Genomic DNA, 23,797 nt, shown 5'->3' with positions numbered 1-23,797 from the left:
CCCCTTGACGTGGCCCAAATGATGCGGTTTCCTACACTCTAGACCTGGAGCCCACAGAAGAGCGGCCGGGGCTCCAGGGAGGGGGGCAGCGGCGGCGGCAATTCCCTGGTGCCTGCGAGACAGACCCAGGCCTGGGGGGCTCAGGTGCGTCCTGGGGCCCGAAGGCACCCGGGAGGGCCCTGCTGCTGCCTCCCGGGACTCTGGGGACCCTCAGTCCTGCCTGTGCGTGGGGAGGGGGACAGCGAGCAGAGGGGGACAGCGGGTCTGCGGCTTTGCCGGGGCGCGGGGCGGCCGCTCGGCCCCTCCCCGGGGTGAGCCCAGGGGCGGCCCCGTGGACACCCAGACAGCGCGGCGTCCCCGGGCTGCAGGTGCGGAGGGCAGGCCGCGGGGCCCCTCCTCCCGGGACTCTGGTCGGTCCTCGGCCCGGCCGGCCGGTGGGTCCTGCAGCCCGGAGGCCTCCCCGCGCTCGCTGCCGGTGCGCAGGGCCGGGGCGCCAGGTCCCGCGGTCGGAGGGGTGCGGCCCCCGTCCTCGCCCCGCAGGGTGCTCCGCGCTGCGGGGGGCGGCGCGCGCCGGCGGGGAAACTGAGGCTGCGGCGGCGGCCGCGGGGGGACGGGGGGGACCGCGGGGGACCGCGGGCGGGCGGGCGGGCGGCGCAGTGCGCAGGCGCGGCGGCGGGAGGGGACGCGCTCGGGGCGCGCGCGCGGGGCAGCCTGCGCCCCGAGTGTGCCCGCGGCGCCCCGCGCCTCCCGCCCGCGCCCGCCCGCCCCGGCCCCGGCCCCGGCCGCGCCGCATGGCGCTGAGATGGCGGGGGCGCCGCGCGGCCGAGGCGGAGGCGGAGGCGGCGGCGGCGGCGGCGGCGCGGGCGAGCCCGGGGGCGCCGAGCGGGCGGCGGGGCCGGGCGGCCGGCGCGGGCTGCGGGCGTGCGGCGAGGCGTTCGCGTGCCCCGAGCTGGAGGCGCTGTTCGGCGGCTACACGCTGCGGCTGGAGCAGGCGGCCACGCTGAAGGCGCTGGCGGTGCTGAGCGCGCTGGCGGGCGCGCGGGCGCTGGCCGAGCTGCTGGGCGCGCCGGGGCCCGCGGGCGGCCTGGCCCGGGGCTCGCCCCCCGCGCACTGCGCGCTCTTCCTGGCGCTGCTCGTGGTCACCAACGTGCGCTCGCTGCGGGGCCCGCAGCTGCGGCAGGTCGGCCAGCTGGCGCTGCTCTTCAGCCTCACCTTCGCGCTGCTCTGCTGCCCCTTGGCGCTCGGCCGCCCCGCGGGGACCCCGGCCGGCGCGGCTGCGGGCGCGGCGGCCGCCGACCAGGGCGTGTGGCAGCTGCTGCTGGTCACCTTCGTGTCCTACGCCCTGCTGCCCGTGCGCAGCCTGCTGGCCGTCGGCTTCGGGCTCGCGGTGGCCGCCTCGCACCTGCTCATCACCGCCACCCTGGCGCCCGCCAAACGCCCGCGCCTCTGGAGGACGGTGAGTGCCCGGGGCGCGCCCTCGCCCCCGGCTCAGCTGCCCGGAGGCACCCGGGACGCGGCGCGCGGGGTTCGGTGGGCCCGGAGGGGGAGGGGCCGCTCAAGGTCACCCGCGCCGAGGACGCGGCGGGGCTGCGGGGCCGGCGCTTGCCCGACCTGCCGGGCTGGGGACCGGGGCTGGGGACCTGCGGGCTGGGGACCCGGGACCGCGCGGCCGGGAACTGACCCGAGTCAGGCCGCTCCTGGCGCCGCGCATCCCTCCCGCGGGAGGGGAGGGGGGAACGAAAGTGGGCGCGGGCTCGGGGTGCGCTCCAGTGTGCCCGGACCTCGTAGTGCGCGAGCAGAGCCCCCTCCCAGCCTGCGGCACCCCGGGGACTCGGGTCCCCTCCAGTCTCTCTCGTGCTCATGGTGGACCTCTCTCCCGGGTAGAAAAACGGGTTTGCCAAGGTCGAGCAGGGCTCCGGTCCCTGCTGTCCCCACCCACCCTGCTGGGACCTGACCGGGGCTGCCGGCAGCTGAACTTTGTCACTGCCTTCCAGGTGGGCCAGCGGGGCCGCTGGGAGGACCAGGCGCCACCGCTCCCCAGGGGCTCCTCCCAAGCCGGGGACTCTGGGGACCCAGACAGAGGTCTTTGCGCTGTGGGGCTCCCGGAGCCTGTCTGGGCGGTGGAGCTCCACCCGGCCCACTGGGGCTTGGAGGGACCTTAGGAAGGGCCTGGTTTCTGCCTCCAGCAGCAGCAGCTTTGTGGCAGGAGGATGGGGGCGGGGGGGGGGGGGGGGCAGCTCACGTGTGGAGAGAACGTGGCAGATAGAGGGGATGGGGGAGATGAGGGGAGGAGGGGAGGCTGCACAGGGCAAGAGCTGGGAAGAAGAAGGGAGAGGTGAGGGGACCAGGATGGTGATGACAGGGGTGCACATGGTCAGAGGGGCCGTGGATGCACAGGGTAGACTCTGGCTGGAGGAGCACTTCGGGGCCCACAGAGGTCAACATGTGCTGGAGGCTGGGGGGAAGGGGACGGGGGAAGGGAGCTGTGGAGGTGGGAGGAGGGAGGGAGATAGGGGTGTAGGCCAAGTCAGAGGTGAGGCTGAGAAAATGGGGAAGAGGACCTGAGGGAGGGGAGGGGGGTTCTGTTCTGGAGGGTTCTGCAGCAGGCCGCCTGCTTGCTTGCCTCTTATCGGCGGCCTGTAGCCTTGCTGGCTGTCCTTCGGGGGTGCCACTGTACCCCTCCATCATGGCTGACGAGGGGAGCCCCCCGCAGGACAGCCTCCCCTCCGGGACTGGGAGGTGGTGGCCCGAAGCCAGGTGGGCTCCAGGTGGGGGGAGCCTGAGCCGACCTGGCCAGGCAGGCCCAGGGCCAGGGCAGCTCTGGGTTCTGGTGTACCAGGGGTTCAGCTGGTTCAATGAAAGGCCGCACTGTTGGTTTTTCTGGGGGGGGGGGTACAATTTTTATACAGTTTTTGGTCATTCCTTCTAGACAATTAAGGGAGAGGCTGGAGTCTGTGAAGGTGCCTCGGGCACAAGGAGCTCTGCCCCCAGGATAAGACGAGCCCCTGTATCCTCCAGGCAGGGAGCCTGTCCTGAAGCCGTGCACCTTGGGGGTTGGCTGCTGCCGGCTCACTGGGCAAGGCACACTTTCCTGCACAGAGCCTCGGTTTCCCTACCTGCAGAGCTGCCAAGCAGGTGGAAACCTGCTGGGAAAGCACATATGCAGAGTCTCCTGCCACTTCCCAGTTCTCTTGGCTTCCTTAGAACGTTCCCGTCCAAGTCCAGGCATCACTACTGGTGGTGGCGATGTGGGCAGACGGACAGGATGGGTGCAGACACACATGTGGTGGGGGGCCTGGGGTGCAGTCTGCAGATTGGCCTGGACGCCAGGGGGGAAGGTGGGAGCCATATATGCCAAGCGGGTCCTCCTCTACTGCTCCGCAGCCTCCCTGCTACCCCGTGGTGCAGTCACATGCCCACAGCCCCATATTCCTCAGGATCTGGTTTGGGGTAAGCAGAGGCCTCGCAGGCCGTCAGCTGGAGGCCCACAGGAGGCTGTAGGAGGCCCGGGTGATGGACGGTGACTGAGGCCATCTGAGTCAGTGCGGTGGGAGAGAGCCAGTCCTGCTGGGGGCGCTGAGATGGGGGGGGTCAAGCCCCAGCCCCCGAGCCTCGGCCCCTCCACAGGGAGGTTCCTGCAGCAGTCTTGCACTGCCCTGGTGTGCGGAGCTCTGGGATGTAACCATGTGCTTTGGGGACCCTGTGGCACCAGGCTGGCCCGGCCTGAGAGCACCCAGGAGCGCCCCGACTGGACAGTTGAAATACAGGGTCCTGCCCTTCCCCAGGAGGGGCGCCTGCTGCTGTGCTCAGCTCTGGCAGAAGGAGTTTAGGGACAGAGTCAGTCTCATCCCCCTCCCCAGCCCCCAGGAGGAGCCTTGTAAATATCGGCCAGGCCAGACTGGGTCCACTTCCTGCCCCCCTCCCCACTCCCCGTTGTATCTAAACACAGCGCAGAAATTCATTCCAGCAACGTGGGGGAACCAACACATGTTGCAGAACCCTTGAGGCCTGCTCAGGGGCGTCTGGGGGGTCTAGGACGTGGGGGGCTGGTGGGGGGAAGAGGGAGACATCAGGCATGTGACCCCTGCTCCCTGGCGGTGGGTGGCACTCGGGACCTTGAGGGGTACAGCTCGAGGAGGGAGTGGCTGTGTTTGGGGGGGGGCAGTGGTGGGGAAGTAGGGTTAGTGTGCGTGCCCAGGTCCTGGCCTTGGAGTGGTGGCTGGGGCATCGGGCTTTGTCTGCAGAGGAGCAGCTGGGGGGGGGGGTCTCTGCCCCCCCCACCCCCTCCACTCCCGTGGTGCCTGGTGTTGTGCCCCTATGGGCACCAGCCTCCTCCCTTCCTCCAGCTTCCTCCCCTGCGGCCTCAACCCCCAGGGCCCCAAATGACCACTTGTTGGCCAGGGGGGAGCAAGAGCCTGGGTTTTCCTGCACGCGTCCAGGGCCCACTGCCGTGTGCAGAATGGCCTTGTTCGGTGGCCTGTCAGTGTGGGTGACAGGTACTTCGTGTCCCCCTGTCCCGGGTGCTGGGCCGCGTGCAGGACAGGACAAGGCACCCTGACCTGGGGAAGTGAGGTTTGGCGGGTTCCCAGCTCCTGGGTCGCCCGAGCTCTGTGGGGAGCTCCCGTGCTGCCACTGGGGGGGGGTGCTTGTCCCCGCCCTCAGGGCCCGGCGCCCTGGCGACCTGCTGCGTACAGAAGGGCCCGGGCCCAGGTGTGCCCAGGTGTACCCGCGGGACCCCTGGGCGCCCGCCTGAGCCACGGCTCCCCCTCCCGCTCCGGGCCGCCCTGCTCTGGGTCCCGCTGCCGGCCGCCCCGCCCTCCACCGCAGCTCGGCCCCGCCCCCTCGGCCCCCCATCCCGGGGCCTCCCTGATCCCCGGCGGCCGCCGCCCCCATACCAGGACCCCGCGCCGACCTCCCCCCCTGGCCCCTCCCCTGCCTCCTCTACGTACCCCCCGCCCCGCCCCCGTCCCGGGCCCCTCCCCCTGCCTCCTCTAGGTGCCCTCCCCGCCCCAGCACCGCCTCCCCCTACCCCTTCCCCCTGCCTCCTCTAGGTACCCCCGCCCCTGCTCTGCCTCCCCGCCCCTCCCCCCACAGGCCCCGCCCCTGCGGCCCTGCGCCCCCGCAGCCGAGCGCTTTACCAGCGGGGCCCCTCCCCCCGCAGGGACGCCCGTCCTCCTCCCCCATTTCCTTGGGCCTCCTCACCTTGTTGGCTCACCTGCTGGTGCCTCCACCTGCCAAGGCCGCCGACAGGTGCTGCTGGGTGGGGGCTGGAAGGGGGAGGGAGGCGGGGGATCCTCCTGGCTCCGGGGCAGTGTGGGGGCGGGGAGTGCGGTTCTCTGCCTCTGAGGAGGGAGCCCACAGGCAGCCTCCTTGGTCTGGACCCCCTTTCCCTAGGCCTCTGGTCGCTGGGCAGGGCTCAGCCTCCCATCACTGCATACTCGGGGTGTCCTCCAGGCTTCCAGGGCCGTGTCCAGGGGGAATCCCACCGGGACACCTGATTCCTCACAGGCGACACTCCCACATCTGCCCCGTTGGTCCTCGGGTCCCCTCCCCAGGATCTGGTCTGCTGTCCTCCCTCCAGGGCGGCTGGCCCTGACCTGAAGCAGCCCGGGAATGGCCCGGGCCAGGGCAGCAGGAATTGGGCAGGGGGCCGGCACGCTGAGGGGACACATCCTGGCCTCAGGCCAGGGCTTGCACCTGCTCGGGGCAGGCCTAGGGACTGCAGGTGCCAGGGATGGGACCTGCCTCCACAAGCCCCAGGGACTGTGAGGGCTGGAGTCTGGCCCCACCTGCGGACCTGGTGGGGGCGCAGGGCACAGGCTGGGCAGACAGCTGTGATGACTCAGTACTTGTCCTGGTTGTGCCGCCTTCTCTGGGAAGCTCTGTGACCCACGCTTGGGTGCCAGGCCTTGGGCTAGGGGCTGGGGGCCCAGTGGGAACGAGACCCCCTGCCCTCTAGGAACTTACTTAAGTTGTCTGTGGGGGGACGCTGGCCTGTGCCGGGGAGCCTGTGACCTTCAGAGGTGCGAGAAGGGGACGGGGCGGGGGCGGAGGGCTCAGGGCGGCTTCCTGAGGCCCGTGTGCTCCAGGCTGGACAGATGAGGCCCAGGGCAGCCTTCGGGGCCTGGGGTCAGGCTCAGCCCGGGAGGCGGGCGAGCCAGAAAGGGCAGGTGAGGGCTGCAGGGCACATGGAGCATCTTCTGTTTCTTTGGAAAGCCATGCCGAGGCCCTGCCAGCCTTTTTATTTGTTTATTTTTATTTATTTATTTTTATTTTTTAAGTTATATTTTATTGGAGTTCAAATTGCCAACATATAGCATAACACCCAGTGCCCATCCCATCAAGTGCCCCACTCAGTGCCCGTCACCCAGTCACCCCACCCCCCGCCCACCTCCCTTTCCACCACTCTGCTAGTCTTTTTAGCAGAGTGGTCTGATCGGGTTTCTGTTTGGGGGTTCCTGGGATGCAGCGGGGAGCAGGGGTCACACGAGTGGACGTGGGTGCTGTGCCTGGCTCAGACCAGAGCGGCATCCTTGGGGACATGTCTGCTTGCCACTGCCCCCACCTGCTGTGGAGCTGCCCAGCCACCTACCTGCCCAGAGGCGATTGTTCTTGGGCGATGCCCGTCTCCTGTCCCCTCTCCGAGGTCCCGAGGGCCAGGGCTCATCTCCCAGGGGGATAGACAATCTGTGCTGTGTCCCTGCAGACTCAGCCCGAAACGTCCTCATCCCGTTTCCCGACTCAGACGGCGTGGCGGGCCGGTGTGCAGGGGTGCTGGAGCTCCTGGCTGTGGGTACTTACCCTGTGCCTCGGTTTCTTCTGGGGTGGCTCCGGGGCTTTGTAGGAGCGCGTGCAGCTTCCTGTGCCCCGGGCGTGGGGCCAGCGCTCGGCCAGGTGAGAGCCGCCTCTTGTTACTGCTCAGGGTCTGTGACCCGCCAGCTTTCTCTGACTCAGTGTCCCCGCGTCTGGGCTTGGTCGAGTGATGCAAGAGACGCCCCGTCGGCTGGTGGCGGCCAGACTGTCCAGACTGTGTCCTCCGGCTGTGCTGTCGGCGCTCTCCCCCTCCTGCAGTGCGGCCGGGGTGCCCCGCGGTGGCAGCCACACGGAGGCCTATGTCCGTGGCCTCAGGGCTTAGGTGGTCCACTTGCCCGCCAGGCAGGGGGGTCGGGTTGGGGCAGAAGGGACAGACCCCGTGTCGCCCGGCGCCAGGTGCCTCGGTTCACACCGTGGGGCTGGGCAGGCGGGCAGGAAGGACCTTGCCCGCTTAGTAGGGCTGGGCATGTGCGGCCCCCCGTGTGGCCCGTGTACACGCATGCACACACGCACTGACTCCTCCCGCAGACACATCCATGCCCTCACGTTTCACCCGCATGTCCTCACACTTGTCCGCCTTCACACACCCCCCCATGTACACACACAGGCACACGCTGCGCACCCCACACATCATTCCCGTGTTGATGTCGCCGCGTTCTTACCTGAAGGATATGGGACCCGGGGCCCTCCAGCTTCGTGACCCTGAGCGGCCTCAGAGACGGCCCAGAAAGTGAACCAGCCTGGGCTTCGTCTGGGGGGGGGGGTCGGGGTTGCAGAACGTGGGTCAGTGACAAGGGCCGGGACCCCTGCCCAGCCTGGGGCCATGTCCCTGAAGCTCCCACCCTCTGCTCCCCAATGCGTGGGCCGAGGGGGCGTCAGGACCCTCCCTGGATGCTCCTGTGTTCCTGGCCCCTGGAGCCTGTGCTCTTGGACTGCGGGTGGTGGGACCTGCTGTGATCTCTGAGCTGCTGGTGTCCAGGCTGCCTCCTGCCCTCAGGCCCGGAGGAAGGCTCCCTGCTGATCAGAGAAGGGCTCGCTGCTCCCCGGTGCTGTCCCTGTGAGGCTGCTGCGTGCACACTTGCGTGTGTTGGTAGCATTCGGAGCCCTGAGGCCCACCAGGACCTGCAGGTCTGGATGTCTGGGTCTGAGGCTGCTCACTCTCTCTCAGCACCCAGGACCCACCTTGCTCTGGGCTTGTTGCAGTGTCTGTGGGCCGAGAGCTTGGGTGGAGGGACCGCAGTATGGCTGTCCTGGGTCTAGGTCTGCAGTTAGGGGCGCTTCCCTTGGTGGGGAGCAGGGCTGGACGGGGAGCCTGACCAGGTAGGAGCGGCCCACGGTGACGGTGACTGTGTGGGCAGTGTGGCTGCTCAGGCCCAGCGTCCTGATCAAGCTGCTCAGGGATCCCCAGGGAGGAGATCCCAGAGAAGGAGACAGGGGGACAGGGTATCCATGGAGGGACCTGGGGGCGGGGGGGACGGGGCACCCATGGAGGGACCCAGGGGTGGGGGGGGACAGGGTGCCGATGGAGGGACCTGGGGGTGGAGGGGACAGGGTGCCCATGGAGGGAGGCGGGGGCTGGGGGGACAGGGCGCCCATGGAGGGACCTGGGGGTGGAGGGGACAGGGCACCCGTGGAGGGACCCAGGGGTGGAGGGGGGATGGGGTGTCCATGGAGGGACGTAGGGGTGGAGCAGGGACAGGGCAACCATGGAAGGACCCGGGGGTGAGGCAGGGCGCCCATGGAAGGACCTGTGGGACGGGAGGACAGGACGTCTGTGAGAGGATCCCCTGCACACAGGCACAGGGTGCCCATCCACGCGGGGGACCTGAGGACAGGGGCTGTGGCCCGGGGAGTGTTGGGGTCACGGGAAGGGCCGGGAGCCCCCCTCCTCCCGGCGTCGTGCTGCAGAGCAGGGGTGCGTGGGCGTGCGCTCATGGGTGTGCAGCGGCACCAGTGGTGCTTCTGCGGGGCCGAGTGGGCCGAGCGGGAGTCTCCTTGGGTGATGCGGACCCCGGTCTCCAGGAGCGAGGCCACCTCCGAAGCACGGACCAGCCTCTTGGTTGGCACCGTGTGCCCCAGTGTGGGGACGTGAGGCCCGACGCCCGGGAGAGGAGAGTGTGGCCGGCAGCCAGGCCTGCACCCTGCCCTGGCCCTCGGGGCGCCCACGGCCTCGGGGGGCCGCCCCCCCCAGCAGTCTCCCTAGGGCCCTGTGCCCGCGTGACTGTGGGCTCTTCGGAGGTTGCCTCGCACATCTGCACCGAACGCCTGCTCAGGGGGGCTCCGGGAACCGTGCGTCCGGGTCCTTACTTGGAAGCAGGTGTTGCTGACCTCAGGGGCGTCCCCCTGGCTGACGGCGCCCCGGGGGGCTGCGGGGGGCTCGCTGCCTAGGGGCGCTGCGGGCAGGGGCTGGAGAGCGCCTCTGTGGCTGCCGTCGCTGGCACCGGCCCGAAGGTACGCGGAGGCCTCGAGATGTCCCAGGGCTGTGGTCGGCGGCTGCAATTCCACGGCCCGGCGGGGACACGCGTGGAGGCCCGGGAGCCGCAGCGGGGCGGGCAGGCCCTCACGCCGGGATCCCCCCGGGAGAGCCGCCAGGGCGCACAGGAAACGGCGCGGTGCTTGCCGGGCCCCTGGGCATGGGCCGCTCACGGTGGTGGCTGCGGCCGGGGTCCTCAGCATCACGTGTGGGAAACCCGACAGCAGGGGCTCACAGCCTCCTCCCCCCCAGAATCTGTAGTTAAGAAACCCGTTTTTGTTTTGTTTTTGTTACGGAAACTCTGAAACTCGCTGGAGCGCGGCCAGCAGGGCGCTTTCTTGGGGCCAGGGGCAGCCCCTACCCCTGTCCCTGTCCTCTCCGCTTTTCCTCCTTCAGGGGTTGCTCGTCCCAGAACGCTTTTCTTAATTCCACCACAGAGAAGGTGGCAAGCGGTCGCGTTAGGAAACACGTCCGTGAGCAACGTGGGAAAGGGAGCACCCCGCGGGGAGCACCCCGCACCCGCAGGCAGGACTGGGTGGGTCCCAGTGCGGGCACCGTCAGGGGGGCCCCGACCAGAAACACGGGACTTGGCGAGGCCCGGGCGGGGCGTTGATTTGGCGCAGGGGGTGCGCCCGGTGAGGTGGGGGTTCTCGTGTGCGGGCAGGGCTCCCCCTCTTCGGGCGGTGGCCGAGCTGCCGACGCGGAGGCCGGTGCCCTGTGCTGGGTGGCGCGGGCGGCGGCTGGATGGAACCCGGGTGTTCCGCACAGAGGTTTGAGTGCTGAACAGGGGGGATCTTGGGGTGCCTCGGGCTTGGGGTCAGGAGGCTGCCCAGTGGTCAGAGGGAAATCCTTGAGGCGGAGGCTGCCGTGGGAGGCACAGTCCTGAGGGAGAGCGGCACGATGCAGGCCTGGTGGGGGCACGAGCACGTGTGTGTCCACCCGGGGCCCCGATGGGGAGATGGGACAGGGGAGAGGTCAGCCTGGAGACGTGGGCCGGGCCCCGGCCTCTGAGGGATGGGGATGCCATCCTGGAGACCACGGACGTGAGGCGCGGTGACCAGAGGGTATAGGGGGCAGTGACTGGCGGGGAGCAGCGAACAGCAAAGCTTTGAGGTGCTCCTTCCCAGTTGGGGTTGTTTTCTGTGTTCCATTTCCCCTTCCAAGGGGCCCCTCTGAGAATGCACGCGGCCATCTGGGAGCTTCCTTCCCGGGTCCCCGCCCCACTGTAACGACCGAGTGTGGCCACCGGGGAGGCTGGGCTGGTCATGTGCTTGGCCCCTGTCGTCCGTGGCGGCCCCCGGGGCCCCCTCTGAAGCAGCCTGGGGCTCCCCGGGCTGGGCTCTTCCCCTCGGACACGGCCCTTCTGTCCGGACGGCGTCTCACTCACCTGTCCTGAGAGCCCACCTGGTGACCTTGGCCCTAGCCGCCTCTCCCCGTGTGTGAACAGCCTGTCCCTGTCCCGGTGGGCACAGGGGCTGGGCCGCTTGGGAAGGGGCCGAGCGCGGGACCTGGGCCAGTGACGCCTCCCCCTCTCCCACCCCTGACCCTGCAGCCTGTGGTCACCTTCATCTCTGGGAAGCTCACAGCAGCTGCAGCCCACCCCCTCCTGGTGGGTGCCGGCCCCAGCTCCCTCCACCCACGCTGAGCCTCTCCAGACCTCGTGCCCGGCCCAGGGCCAGGGCCTCTGCTGCCGTGTAGACCCCTCACCAAAGCCCAGGAGCCTCGACACCCGGCTTACCTTTGTGGAGTCCCGCGCTGTGTGCGCTTCCTGACACCCCAGAACCTGCCGCTGGGTCCTTATCCCCAGTCCCCTTGTCCCGAGAGCACCTGCTCCCGCCTCCGGGTGGTCCCCCCTCCGCCGCCCCGCCAGGTACCCCTCACCCTCGGGCCTGGCCCCCCTCCTCCCAGCCTCTACTCTTGTCCTGGACGGAGGACGAGGGGAGGGTGAGGCCAAGGCCAGCCCCCCACTGGCAAGGAGCCTGGCCACCCTGGAGCCGTGGAACCCCAAGGCCCGCCCGGTGCCTGGACCTGGAGGTGGCTGTGCGGGGCCTGGGGCGGGCACTCGGGCTGTGTGCCAGCCTCTGTACAGCCGCATCCTGCCGCTAGGTGTGGGCGGTGGGGTGGCAGGCTGTGCCTCAGGCTCTGCGCAATCTGGACGCGGTGGCGCCTGGCCCCCTGCATTCCCGGGTCGCCGTGTCCCCAGTGGGTCTGCAGACACTCCCGCCACTCCGGGCTGGCAGGGTGCTGGCTCTGCTGCCGCTGCCCGGCCTCCTGGGGGCGGCCGCCCTCCTGCCGGGCCTCGAACCCTGGCTCCTGGCTTTGAAAGCGTGTTCTGTGGTTGAGTTCTTGGTCTCAAGACTTGTCAGTGGTTGTGAGGTTCAAGGTGATGCCTGTGGTCGGCACGGCCGGCGTCACTCTGTGCGTGGTGCAGCCCGTGGCTTCTGGAGTAGGTGTGCGTCAGACGGGGCGTGACCCCGGGGGCAGGGAGCCCGTGCTGCAGCAGCAAGGGGAAGGCGCCCGCCCCCGCTCCGGGAGCCCCAGGGCAGCGTGAGGACCCGGGGGCGCTGTGGGGTGGGGATTGGCTGCTCACCCGGGGGCAGAGGGCCGTGCGCCTGCCCAGCCATGCATACTCGTCTCCAGGTGACCCCCCACCCACCCCCGCCCCGTGCCTGTCCCACTGGCATCTGCCCAGGTCCACGGGGCAGGGGTCTGCTTCGACCCATTCCTGCGCCTCGCCGCCATGCAGGAGGCGCCCTGGGCGGCTTTCCCCGCCGCTCTGGCCTTGCGTGTGGCCCTTGCACCTCCAGCCTGCGTGCCCCGCTGATGAGCCAAGCGCTCAGTGGAGCTGCCCGGAGCAGGAATGGGGCTTCCTGGAAGCCGAGGCAGCGCAAGAGCACGCTTCTGGTCCTCTGCGGTCAGGTGCGAGGGCAGGAGACGCGGCAGCGCTGTGGCTGCTTTTCCTGCAGCAGGCAGGTGCCCCGGCTCACGGCTTTCAGTCTGGTCCTTCACAGTGGCGCTGCCTCCCCGGCCAGGGGCGGCTTCCCCCTGAGCCACGTCCGTCGCCGCTTCACACTGGCCCCGGACGCTTCGCACGGGTGTCGGTGTGGTGCCCACGCGGGGCGGGCGGTGAGCTCTGCGCCGCTCCCACTTTGCATAATTCAGCTTCGCCTTGGACAGATCATCCCGACTGTGGCCTCAGCTTCTATCTGACGGAGGGGTCTTCTCTGTAGCGGATGTGCGTGGCTGCGCCGTGTGGACTGGGGTGGGCCCCGTGTGCCTCCGAGCCAGAGCTCTCGCATGCGTCGTCCCCTCCAGAAGTGCTTTGACGTCGATGTTCGGTTGTCACCCTTGTTGTCCTTTGAGGTTCCCGGGACTCCTGGAGCCACCTGGCCCATCTAAGGCGAGGAGGCCCTGCCAGCCCATCCTGGAGTGGACACAGATCCAAAGCCTTGCCCCTGTTGTGCTTGAGTGGATGGACGGATGCAAGGATGGATGGCGGATAGATAGGTGCATGGGTGGATGGGTGGGTGCGGATGGATGGGTCGGTGGGTGGATGGTTGAGTGCATGAGGATGGATGGGTGGGAGGGCATAGATGGATGATATGGATGGGTGAGTGGGTAAGGGATGTATGTATGTATGCGTAGATGGATGGATTGGATGGGGAAGTGGATAGATGGGTGAGTGGGTGGATGGATGGGTGGGTGGATGGGTGGGTGGGTGGATAGATGGGTGAGTGGATGGGTGAGTGGTTGGGTGGGTGAGTGGGTGGGTGAGGGAGTGGATGAATGGGTGAGTGGTGGATGGGTGGGTGGATGGGTGAGTGGGTGGATGGATGGGTGGGTGAATGGTTGAGTGGGCTGGTGGGTGAGTCCGTGGCTGGGTGAGTCCATGGCTGGGTGAGTGGGTGGATGGATGGGTGGATGTTTTGAATAGGGCGTGTATGTCTACAGATTTGATTCCGGCTGGTGACACCCTGATTATGGAAGGAGACGGTGTTTGTGGTGGAGCAGTTCCTTGTTGGTTTCTTCACTCACTGGGAAGTGTCAGGGAGAGGGGGACGGCGGGGTGTTACCCACGTCAGCACCCTGCAGGTGAGGGTGGTGGTCCCATTTGCATGGGGTCCCTTGGCAGTGGGCAGAGCTGGATTTGAACCCGGGCCTCTGACTTCGCGGCCAGTGATCGTCCGGAGGATTCACTGGAAGCAGGGCCCAGCGGGAGAGCGCAGTGAGGGGTCTGGGCCCAGACCACACAGGCCCAAGTCTGCTCACGCACCAGCTGTGAGAGCCCGCCCACGCTCCTCAGCCCGAGCTCTGTCTCACGTTTGTAAGGGAGGCCAGGCGGGGTTGCGGGGAGCCCGGGTGGGGTGTGGGCTGAGCACAGGGACCATATCTTCTCCCACCTGTGACCCAGGGGATCAGGAGTCAGGAAGAGCACTGGGGATAGTTCCACGCCGACCCTGCCCCCCCCCCCCCCCGCAGTGAGGAAGGGCCATGGGGTGCTGGTGCTTTCAGGAGCCAAGAGAGGCCTCGGGCTGCCGGCGGACCCTGACGAGCAGGCACAGGCCTAGAGCTCTTCTGGGATTGTCCTTGCGGCCCACGTAGGCAGGGTTGGGGTGCGAGTGGACTCAGAGGCTCCTTGGCCTTGCAGGCCTGATGGGGACAGACAGGGAGTGCCTGGGAGGGACGTGGGCCTGTCCCCTCCCCCAGTGCTGTTCCCGGGGCTCAGAGACCTTGTCCGCAATGCACGTGTGTGCAGGCCGTGTCCCCGTACCCCCGTGGCGCCCCCCGGCCTCCCCCCAGGCTCAGCATGCTCCAGAAGCTCGTCACTTCAGACGTCAGGCTGCCTCCAGGCCTTGCGTCTGTATGTCCTGTGGGTCATGGGACAGCTGGGGTCCCTGCCCACCCACCCACCTGACCGCAGATGTGAGGACTGGGAAACGTCTCGTGGGGTCTCATCCGGGACAGCGGGGAGCAGGTGGTGGCACACATCTGCCCCTACTACCCACGTGCCCTTCTTTATTCATTCAGCAAACACCAGGGTGCCCGTTTCGCGAGTGGCTCATCCCAGGCTCAGGGGTCTGCTGGGGGGAGCAGCGGGAGGGGTCGGGGGGCCCTTCGGGGGTCTGTCCCAAGCAGGGCAGGAGGGGCACAGGGGGCTGGGGCGGGGCCAGGCTGGAGGTGTGGCTCCTTGGTCTGGGGGTGGGGTCCCACATGAAGTGCAGAGGTGGGGGGGGGGGGGGATGGGTGCTGTCAGTGGAGAGGTCCCAGGCATGTGCATGGGCCCAAGGGACGGGGAGGGAGGGGTGCTGGGTGCTGGGACCTGACCTGGGCAGAGCCTGGGCCGCCGCGAGGGTGGGTGGGCTGGGGGGGGCCGAGGGGGCGGGGGCCTTTCCCAGGGTGTTGCCTGCGGACTGCGCAGAACGGGCCGGGACAGCAGGGGCCCGGAGAGGAGGCAGGAGCCTCAGACGAGAGGAAGAACCGCAGGTCGGTGTGTCAGCTGCCGAGGGGGATGCAGCGGAGCCCGCGGGTCCCAGCCGGAGGGCAGAGGGGGTCCTGTGGCCTGGGTGGCAGGTGCGGGCCCCGAGGAAGGCGGGGCGAGTGCAGGACTCTCCTGCCGCACGAGGAGCACCCCGAGCCCTGGAGTGGACCGAGCAGGGCCCGTCACATGGACTGTGTGTTTCTCCCAGAGTAGGAGAGCAGTGGGAAGGGGGTGGGCGGGAGGAGGAGAGAACGCGGAGTGGGGCTTCCAGGGCGGGACACCTGTAGCCTCGAGGCCCTGACAGGGCCCTGTGTCCAGTGCAGTGTGGGCTTTGGAAAGTGGAGGGCGGGGCAGTCCTGAGGAGCCTGTGTGCTGAGGCCACGGGTATGGGGCAGGTACAGGAGGCCGGGGGTGTGGGGCAGGTACAGGAGGCCCCGGGCGTGGGGAGGTACAGGAGGCCGGGGGTGTGGGGCAGGTACAGGAGGCCGGGGGTGTGGGGCAGGTATAGGAGGCCGGGGGTGAGGGCAGGTACAGGAGGCTGGGGGTGAGGGCAGGTACAGGAGGCCGGGGGCGTGGGGCAGGTTTAGGAGGCCGGGGCGTGGGGCAGGTACAGGAGGCCGGGGGTGTGGGGCAGGTACAGGAGGCCCCGGGCGTGGGGAGGTACAGGAGGCCGGGGGCGTGGGGCAGGTACAGGAGGCTCGGGGCATGGGGCAGGTACAGGAGGCCGGGGGCGTGGGGCAGGTACAGGAGGCTCAGGGCATGGGGCAGGTACAGGAGGCCGGGGGCGTGGGGCAGGTTTAGGAGGCCGGGGCGTGGGGCAGGTACAGGAGGCCGGGGGTGTGGGGCAGGTACAGGAGGCCGGGGGCGTGGGGCAGGTACAGGAGGCTCGGGGCATGGGGCAGGTACAGGAGGCCGGGGGCGTGGGGCAGGTACAGGAGGCCGGGGGCGTGGGGCAGGTACAGGAGGCCGGGGGCGTGGGGCAGGTACAGGAGGCCGGGGGCGTGGGGCAGGTTTAGGAGGCCGGGGCGTGGGGCAGGTACAGGAGGCCGGGGGCGTGGGGCAGGTACAGGAGGCCGGGGCGTGGGGCAGGTACAGGAGGCCGGGGGTGTGGGGCAGGTACAGGAGGCCGGGGGTGAGGGCAGGTACAGGAGGCCGGGGGTGAGGGCAGGTACAGGAGGCCGGGGGTGTGGGGCAGGTACAGGAGGCCGGGGGCGTGGGGCAGGTGTGCAGAGGCCAGAAGCTCAGGGCTGCAGAGTGTGCAGGTCTCTTCAGCCCGGGGCCGCACGTCCTGAGCGCCGCTGTGTCCGTTGGTGGTGATGACGGTGGGGGCAGCGAGGACCAGTCACCTGCCGGGAACCCCTGTGGATGTGCGGCCAGGTGCCACCGCTCAACAGGTGATGACTGGGGCAGTGGCCCAAAAGCGGCCAGGGCAGGGGCCTCGCTCCCTGGGACCCCTGCCTGGAGCCCCCCTGGGGGACGCTGCAGCAAGGGAGGCCGGAGCATGGTGCATGAGGGGTGCGGATGCCCCGCTCCTGTGGCCCAGCCCGGCCTGCGCCAGGTGCCAGGTGGGGCAGCAGTGGGCATGGCTGCTCTGACGTGGCCGTGGAGCAACGAGGAGGGCAGCGCCGGGGACCCGAGTGGGCATAGGGATGGGGCAGCCGCAAGGGCTGGGTTTCCTCATGGGGGGAGGGGGTGGCATGGGCGAGCAGGGTTTCGGGGCGCCCTCCTCCACAGGCCGGCGTCCTGGCGGGGACCCAGAGGCCAGACGAGAGAGGCAGCAGATTACGCCGGGCCCTCCCTGGCCGGCCCTGTGGCTCCTGACCCCTGCCCTGTGGCCCTGCTGACCTGTGGGTCTTGGAGTGCTCGTCTGGACCCTGATACGCCCTGCCCTGGCCTCGGGTGGGGTGTCCCCCACCCCCCACAGTTCCCCATGTGAACTCCCTCTGCCTCCGGTCATACCTGTCGGCAGGTGAGCTCCAGGCATCACCCCCATCACTGGTGGCTGGTTACCTGGCCGATGCTGATGGCGCCTTGCAGTCCGCCGGGCAGGGCTGTGCCCGACCACGGGGTGTGGGCGACGCCAGGAGGGAGGGGAGCGCCGGCTGGCAGGTGGGGGTGCAGGGAGGCCCCGGGCCGGGTGCATGCAGAGCGCCAGGCAGAGGAGCCCCCCACCCCCGGCCCACTGGACACGGACTCCTCCTGCACGCGGACAGCTTCACCAGCGCTCATGGGGCTGACTGGCCAGGGGGCCTCAGTTTCCCTGGTGGATCATCGTGGCGGGGGGGAAGGGAAGGAGTGATGAGGTGCTTGTAGGGTGGGGACCTGGGCCCCGCCGCTCTGCTGTCCGCTTCTCCCCTGGCCCGACGGCCTCCTGCTGGCCCGTGTCCCGCCTCTGGCCCAGGGCAGGGCAGCCCGTGGGGTCCCGACCTCCCACTCTGTGCCTCTGAGCGGGGTGCCCGCGTGGGGGCTGTGGGGCGCCGGGCTGGGAGGGCGTGTGGCTCGCCGGTCCCCTTGCTGCCACACGTGCGGTCGAGGCCAGGCGGGGGCACAGAGAGGCCAGACAGGTCGTGTGTCGGCCCGGAAAAGACGTGTGCTCTGCGAAGGGACCTGTCAGCGTGTGGGGGTGGAAAGGCGCCCATGACGGCGCCTGGGGCACGTGAAGCACCTTGACCCTGCAGAACCCCGTCCGTGGCCTCCCGCACCCGCGCTGCCCGCCTCCCCCGACTCGTGGCTTCAGGAACAACTGGCACGAGCTGAGCCCCGGCTGAGCAGGTGGCCTGAGCGGACGCCCTGGGACATGGCACGGGCCCCCGACGGCCGCGCCGCCCCTGCTGCCCCTGGGCCCGGTGGGAGGCTGTTGCAGGCACCACAGAAGCACCTCCCCGGCGCTGTAAGCCTGCTTCAGGCTAGGAGCGCTCCAGCGAGGGCGCAGCGGTGGGCTCCTGGGGCTGGAGATGACCAGGGTCGCAGCAGCATGGCCGGGCCGGTCACAGGGCGGGGAGCGGGTCACACGGGGACTCGGGCGGCTCCCGGGGATGCTCGCGGGATAGCGGTTTTCTGGCTGCGCGGCGTGTAGGGGATGCCGTCCCGGTGCCGGGAGGAGAGCGCGGCAGGTGAGCCTGGCTCCGGGACGGAGAGCTCCCTGCGTGCTGTGCTGCCACCGCGTGAAGCGGCCCACTCGGGACGAGGGGTGCACCTGCCGCCCCGGCTCCTGGTCCGGGAAGCAGCCTCGCCGGCACCCGCGGCCACCTGGGCAGTCCAGTGGGGACACGGGCTGGGTGTGGAGGCTGAGGAGCCCCGCCGAGCTCGCGCCCCCCGCGTCAGGTGCCCTGTGCTCTCTCCCTTCCAGCTCGGAGCCAACGCCCTGCTTTTCCTCAGCGTGAACATGTACGGGGTCTTCGTGAGGGTCCTGGCCGAGCGCTCCCAAAGGAAAGCCTTCCTGCAGGCCCGCAGCTACATTGAAGACCGGCTGAGGCTGGAGGACGAGAATGAGAAGCAGGTGGGCACGGGGGGCTCTCACCTGCAGGGCCACGGGGCCAGCGGGGGACACAGGGTGGGGAGCACAGCTGGGGGCATGGGGCCGTGTGGGGGGTGCAGACAGCGGAGTGTGGGCCCGGGGTGCAGGGCCGGGAGCACCCAGCGGGGAGCACGGAGCTCGGGGTGGAGATGCTCAGGGGCCTCAGGAAGAGGAGACAGGGCAGCGGCAGTGGGGACTCCGTAGACGTGGAGGGGGAGGACCTGCCACCTTCTGTGGCCCCAGCGTCAGTCTCCCAATTGGTCAGACGGTGTGCCCAGGTGACACTGTAGGGCTGGGAGGGGGCAGGGCGAGCTGCAGAGCTCGCCCCGTGGGTTTGTTGCCCTGCAGGGGCTGAGCTGCTCCAAGGCCGGCACGGAGGGCGGGGGTTTCACCTGTGGGGGGGAGGTTGGGTGGGATCCAGCTGGAATCCACTGCCTTGGAGCCGGGGTGGTGGGGGGGTGGTGAGGCAGGTCCTGACCGGCCCTGGCGCAGGTGTGGTGGGCCCTGACCCGCCGGCCAGAGGCTAAAGCTCTGCAGACCCGAGGGTGTCCCCATGACAGTGGTTGTCACGGTAACCCTGGCCAGCAGCTCGGCTGTGAACCTGGGGGGCCCCCTGCCCGGCCCCTGCCACAGCCTCCTGGGGCCGCGGGACCACACACCCCCACCTAGACGGCGAGCCGGACCGGTGCGCACTGCCCGGAGTCCCCGGGCTCATCCCCATCAGGGGTGCCGGGTGGGCTGGGAGCCCCCGGCGAGGCTTCCCCGCAGCGTCGGTGCTGAGCCTTGTTTCTGTGGGGTGGCGGGTGGGATTGCTCCGTACGTGAGAGCCCACCGTATCGCAGACGCAGGGCGTGGGGTACGGGCTGTCCTTCTAAAACATGCACACGCGTGTGTTTATTTATAGATACTATAACGATACCTAGTGTTTACAGTGAAGGTAGGTTGTGGTTTAGAAGCAGATGACGTACGTATGCTTAGATTGTGTGTGCGTATCTGGATGGACTTGTCTGTGGGAGATCCACGTCTGCGTGTATACGTACGTGCACATGCGTGGTATGCATGTGTGTGGGCCACATGTGTGGAAACGTGTGCATTTGGGTCTGTACACACGTGTATGTGTATATGTGGAGCATGTGTGCAAGTGTCCATGTCTGTGTATGTCTATGCGTGTGGATTTGCATTCGTGTGGACTCTGTGCATGCCAGTGTCTGTACGTGAGTGTGTGCATGTGCGTACATGTATGTGGGGATACGTGAACATATGCATGCAAACGTCGGGTGTGTGCATATATGTGTGGATGTGTGCGTAACTGCACATGTGTGGATGCGTGTGTGGATGTGAGTGTAAGTGTGTGCGCGTGTGTGCAGACGAGTGTGTGGCTGAGTGTGTGTGTGCATGCAGGCACACACGTGCGTACGATCCGGAGTCCCCGGGGCTGGTCCCTGAGCGTCTCCTGCGACATCAGCCCCGCCAACTGAGGGTCTCTTGGCCGTTTTTGAGACGCTTGCACGCGCAGCGCGGGGACCCCCCTTGGATGCCTCCCCGACATCCTTGAAGAAGCGACGTTTGGGGGCCGCCGCTGCGTCTTCCTCTTCTGAGTTTCCCTTTGCTCTTCCTCCTGTCTTCCATCTCCTCTGCGTTTCCTTTCGGATGTCTTTCTTTCCGTGCTCGGCGTGTGTCTGTCTTCATCTCTTCTCTTCCCGTGGCTGCCTTTCCCGACGACCACGTGAGGCTCTGGGCCTGTTGGGTCCCCGAGCTTGGGGTCGGCCGCGAGCGATGCTGCAGTGGTGGCCGCGGCGTGGACCGCACGTGCATGCAGACTCCCAGGCCTGTGCTCTAACCGCACCCCCGGCCCCGGCCCCAGGGGCGAGCGGTCACACGCACTCCTGCCGTCACGGGGCCACTCTGCGTGCTCGTGTCAGCTCCGCCAGCAAGGGCTCATCCCACAGAGGGGGGAGCCCAGACACCGGGAGGCTCAGGGCCGGCGTGTGGGCGCAGCAACTCTGCAAGACGGCAGATGTCACCCCGACCCGTCAGCCCGGTGACTGCTGTTACCGTGTTGTCACTCTGGGTCCGGATATTTAGATTTTCTGCATTTTCCCACGGACGGATCCACCGGTGCTTTGAATGTAGCTTGAGGCCGCTGTGCCTTCCTCCCCGGCGTGTGCGCGGGACTTTGTGTTCTCGGCACCGACGTTTAGACGCCGTGTTTTGAAAACGTGACTCCTCCCGAGGAGGAGTTCATCCCGGTTCATCGCCTGGGAGCAGGCCTCAGCTGTGTTGTCGGGAGAGCAGGTGCGACTTCGCGCCTCGCCCCGGCTCCGGGGGGGTCTCCCGGTTACGCCGTGTTCCATGTTCTCCTTCGAAGTTATCCGCGATTGCGCGTGGCTCCGGTAGCGGTGGCCTCTGAGCGGGGCCCCGGGGCCCGCCAGTCCATGGGGGCCGGCTGAGGCGGGCCTGGTGGTCGGGGGCCCGGCGTGCGTCCCGGAGAGGAGTCTGGTCTTCTTTGTCCATCCTCCACTCCCTGGCGGGCCTTGCTGCGCCTCCTGGCCCTCACTGACGCGGGACGGCCTCTCCACACGGTTGCCCTTCGTATTTCTTTGTGGCGTATGTGTTTGACCCCTCCTGGCCCACGCTCTGGCCCCGTGGGTGCCAACGGGCCGCTCACCGTGGAGAGGCCGGTGTCTCCTCCGGGGTGGTCCCTGTGTCCCCACGTGTGTTTCTCTCGCCTTGCTTCTCTCGGTGTAAACATTCAATAGTTCCATATTTCAGACATTTCCGTCATTTCTCTTGGTGGTTCACACGGTGCTTTTGGAACAGGAGGGTGAGGGTCACGTCCATGCATCTCTGGCTGGCCCAGAGCGGGCGAGTCCGGACTTTGACCTGCCATGTCTTCTCTGTTGGGGCCTGGGGGTCGGGTCTGTCACACGGGAGTAGGCTTGGCACACGGCGAGGGCTTGCGGCCCCGGGGGTCAGGTACTCCAAAGGGACTTGGAGGGTCTTTCGCTTCCAGAACAAAGACGTCCAACCTTAGGTCTTCGAAACGGGAAAGCCTTAGAGCAGCTGATCAAGAAGAAAGAATGGGCATAAGGCGGGTGTTAGGGACGGAAGGCTCGGCGGCAGATAGAGCCGTGCTAAAAGCAGACACAAGGGAAACACTCAGGATTCGTCACTAGCAGGAGATTTGAAAACTCCGAGATGCACCAGTTCCCGCACAGTTTCCAGGATCGAAACTGATTCGAGAAGCAAACAGAGGGCTCGGAAAGTCTGTGGCCACCCAAACGTTGACTTAGCAGTGACAGTCGTCTCCGGGCCCGTGGTCACCCATGAGCCAGCCATGTGGGCGTCCGGGGAAGGCGCCATTCCCGCTCCCGCTTGTCCCGGGGATGTGGGCGCAGGGTGACTCTCCAGAGTCGCCGACGTGCAGGTCGCACACACGTGGGGAGTGGCCCCTGCTCCCGGCGCTGTGCTCCTGGGCGGTCACCCCCAGGCCCTTCCTGGCGCTGAGCGGGGAGCGGGTTTTGTCTGGACGCCTTGGCGCATCCATGTGCCACGTGTGGGGCTCTGCAGGGGCTGCCGCTACCCCGTGTGTTGTCATCCCCATGATTGCCTGGACACCGTGGAAGCAGAGCTGACAAAGTTTTCTTTTCTTTTTAAATGTTATTTATTTACTCATGAGAGAGAGAAAGAGGCAGAGACACAGGCAGAGGGAGAAGCAGGCTCCATGCAGGGAGCCCGACGGAGGACTCGATCCCGGGTGTCCAGGATCCCGCCCTGGGCCAAAGGCAGGCACTAAACCGCTGGGCCACCCAGGGAACTCCCTGACAAAGTTTACTTTTTGTCTTGATCCAGTTTTGGTATCAGATAATATTGACTTCATTTAAGGAGTTGGGGGGTGTTCCCTTGGGGTAAGGTGGTATCTCGTGGTTTTGATTTGCATTCCCCAGAGGATTAATGATGTTGAGCATCTTTTCAAGCACCTGTTGGCCATCTGGATGTCTTTTTTTGAGAAATGTATATTCAGATTTTCTGCCCGTTTTTTAGTTGCATAATTTGGGTTTCCGATGTGGAGTTGTCTAGGTTCTTTATATATCTTGGATACCAACCGCTTATTGAATCTACCATTTGCAGATACCTTCTCCCATTCAGTAGGTTTCATTTCTTTTTCATTTTGTTAATTATTTCCTTTGCCGTGTAAAAGCTTTTTATTTGGTACAGCCCCAATAATTTATTTTTGCTTTTGCTTTACTCACATGAGGAGATACATCTAGAAAAATCTTGCTAAAACTGATATTTTCTGGAAAATTTTAGGTAGAATTGGTGTTAAATTTTCTTCACTGCTTGGCAGGCATGTTTAGTAAAACCATCAGGATCTGGAGATTTCTTCTATATGAATTTTATTCTTTTCATTTCTTTATTTTTTATTGGTATATGAATTTTAAAATTAAGAATTCAGTTTACTTAATAGGTTACAGAGCTATTCAGATGTTTTATTCACAGTATTTATATCTTACTGCGTGAGTTGTAGTGGCTTGTGCTTCTCTGAGAAGCTTGTCCGTATCTTTGAAATGGTCAAATTCATGTGTGAAGTGTGACTACTGTTCCCTTTATCTTTTCGGTTTCTGCAGGGTCTGTAATGATAACGTTTCCTTCCTGATTTTGTTAATTATGTCATATCAGTCTCTCTCTCACTCATTTTGCTAGAGGTTTGCGTATTTTACTGCTATATATAAAGGATCACATTTTTGTTTCGTTGATTTTGTTTTTTTTTCCTGTTTTCAGTTTCTTTGATTTTTTTCTTGTATTTATTATGCTATTCCCTCCTCTAAATTTGCTTAACTTTGTTCTTCTTTTTCCAGATTCTTTAAATGGAAGCTTAGATTATTTATTTGACAACTTTCTCTTTTTTAGTATGAGCAAGTAGTCTCATAAATTTCCCTTTCAGAGCTGCGCTCCACCGATATTGGTGTGTGGTATTCTCACTCTCATTCGGTTCTGTGTATTTTTAAAACTTTCCTTTGACATCTCCTTTCGACTCCGGGATTGCTTAGAATCCTTTTGCTTAGTTTCTCAATATTTGGAGATTTTTCTGCTGTTTTCTGCTACCGATTTTTAGTTTGAGTCCATGATTTTCAAAGACCATGCTCTAGAATTTGAATTCTTGTAAGTACGCTGAAGTTCGTGTCATGGTCCAGGATATGGCCTGTCTTGGTGTGAGTTCTGTGGGTGCTTGAAGACAACGTGTTTTCTGCACTTCTTGGGCGAGGTGTTTTATACCTGTTGTTGACATACTGTTGGCTGATGGTCTTCTCGAGTGCTCTGTATCATTGCTAATCTTTGTCCAGATTTTCTATTATTTATTTTTCTTCTTAAATTTTTTTTTAAAAAAGAGTTTATTCATGAGAGACACACACACACCGATGCAGAGACACAGGCAGAGGGAGAAGCAGGCTCCCCGTGGGGAGCCCGATGCGAGACTCGATCCCAGGACCCCGGGATCACGCCCTGAGCCAAA

At 66.0% G+C, this 23,797-nt stretch overlaps 1 protein-coding gene across 3 annotated transcripts in view; it reads left to right on the top strand.

Annotated features, from left to right (window-relative positions):
• The first annotated feature begins 802 nt into the window (after positions 1-802).
• ADCY1 (adenylate cyclase 1) overlaps positions 803-23,797 on the top strand; it is a 102,327-nt gene continuing 79,332 nt past the window's right edge. For all 3 annotated transcript variants that reach the window (XM_049094884.1, XM_025433830.3, XM_049094885.1), the window contains exons 1-2: positions 803-1,456; positions 18,115-18,264. In XM_049094884.1, the coding sequence (XP_048950841.1) occupies positions 803-1,456; positions 18,115-18,264 (804 nt within the window). The remainder of the gene's footprint in view (positions 1,457-18,114; positions 18,265-23,797) is intronic.

Source organism: Canis lupus, chromosome 16 (genome assembly GCF_003254725.2).
Source record: "Canis lupus dingo isolate Sandy chromosome 16, ASM325472v2, whole genome shotgun sequence".
NCBI lineage: Eukaryota > Metazoa > Chordata > Mammalia > Carnivora > Canidae > Canis > Canis lupus.
This window is presented reverse-complemented; position numbering and strand designations above follow the sequence as displayed.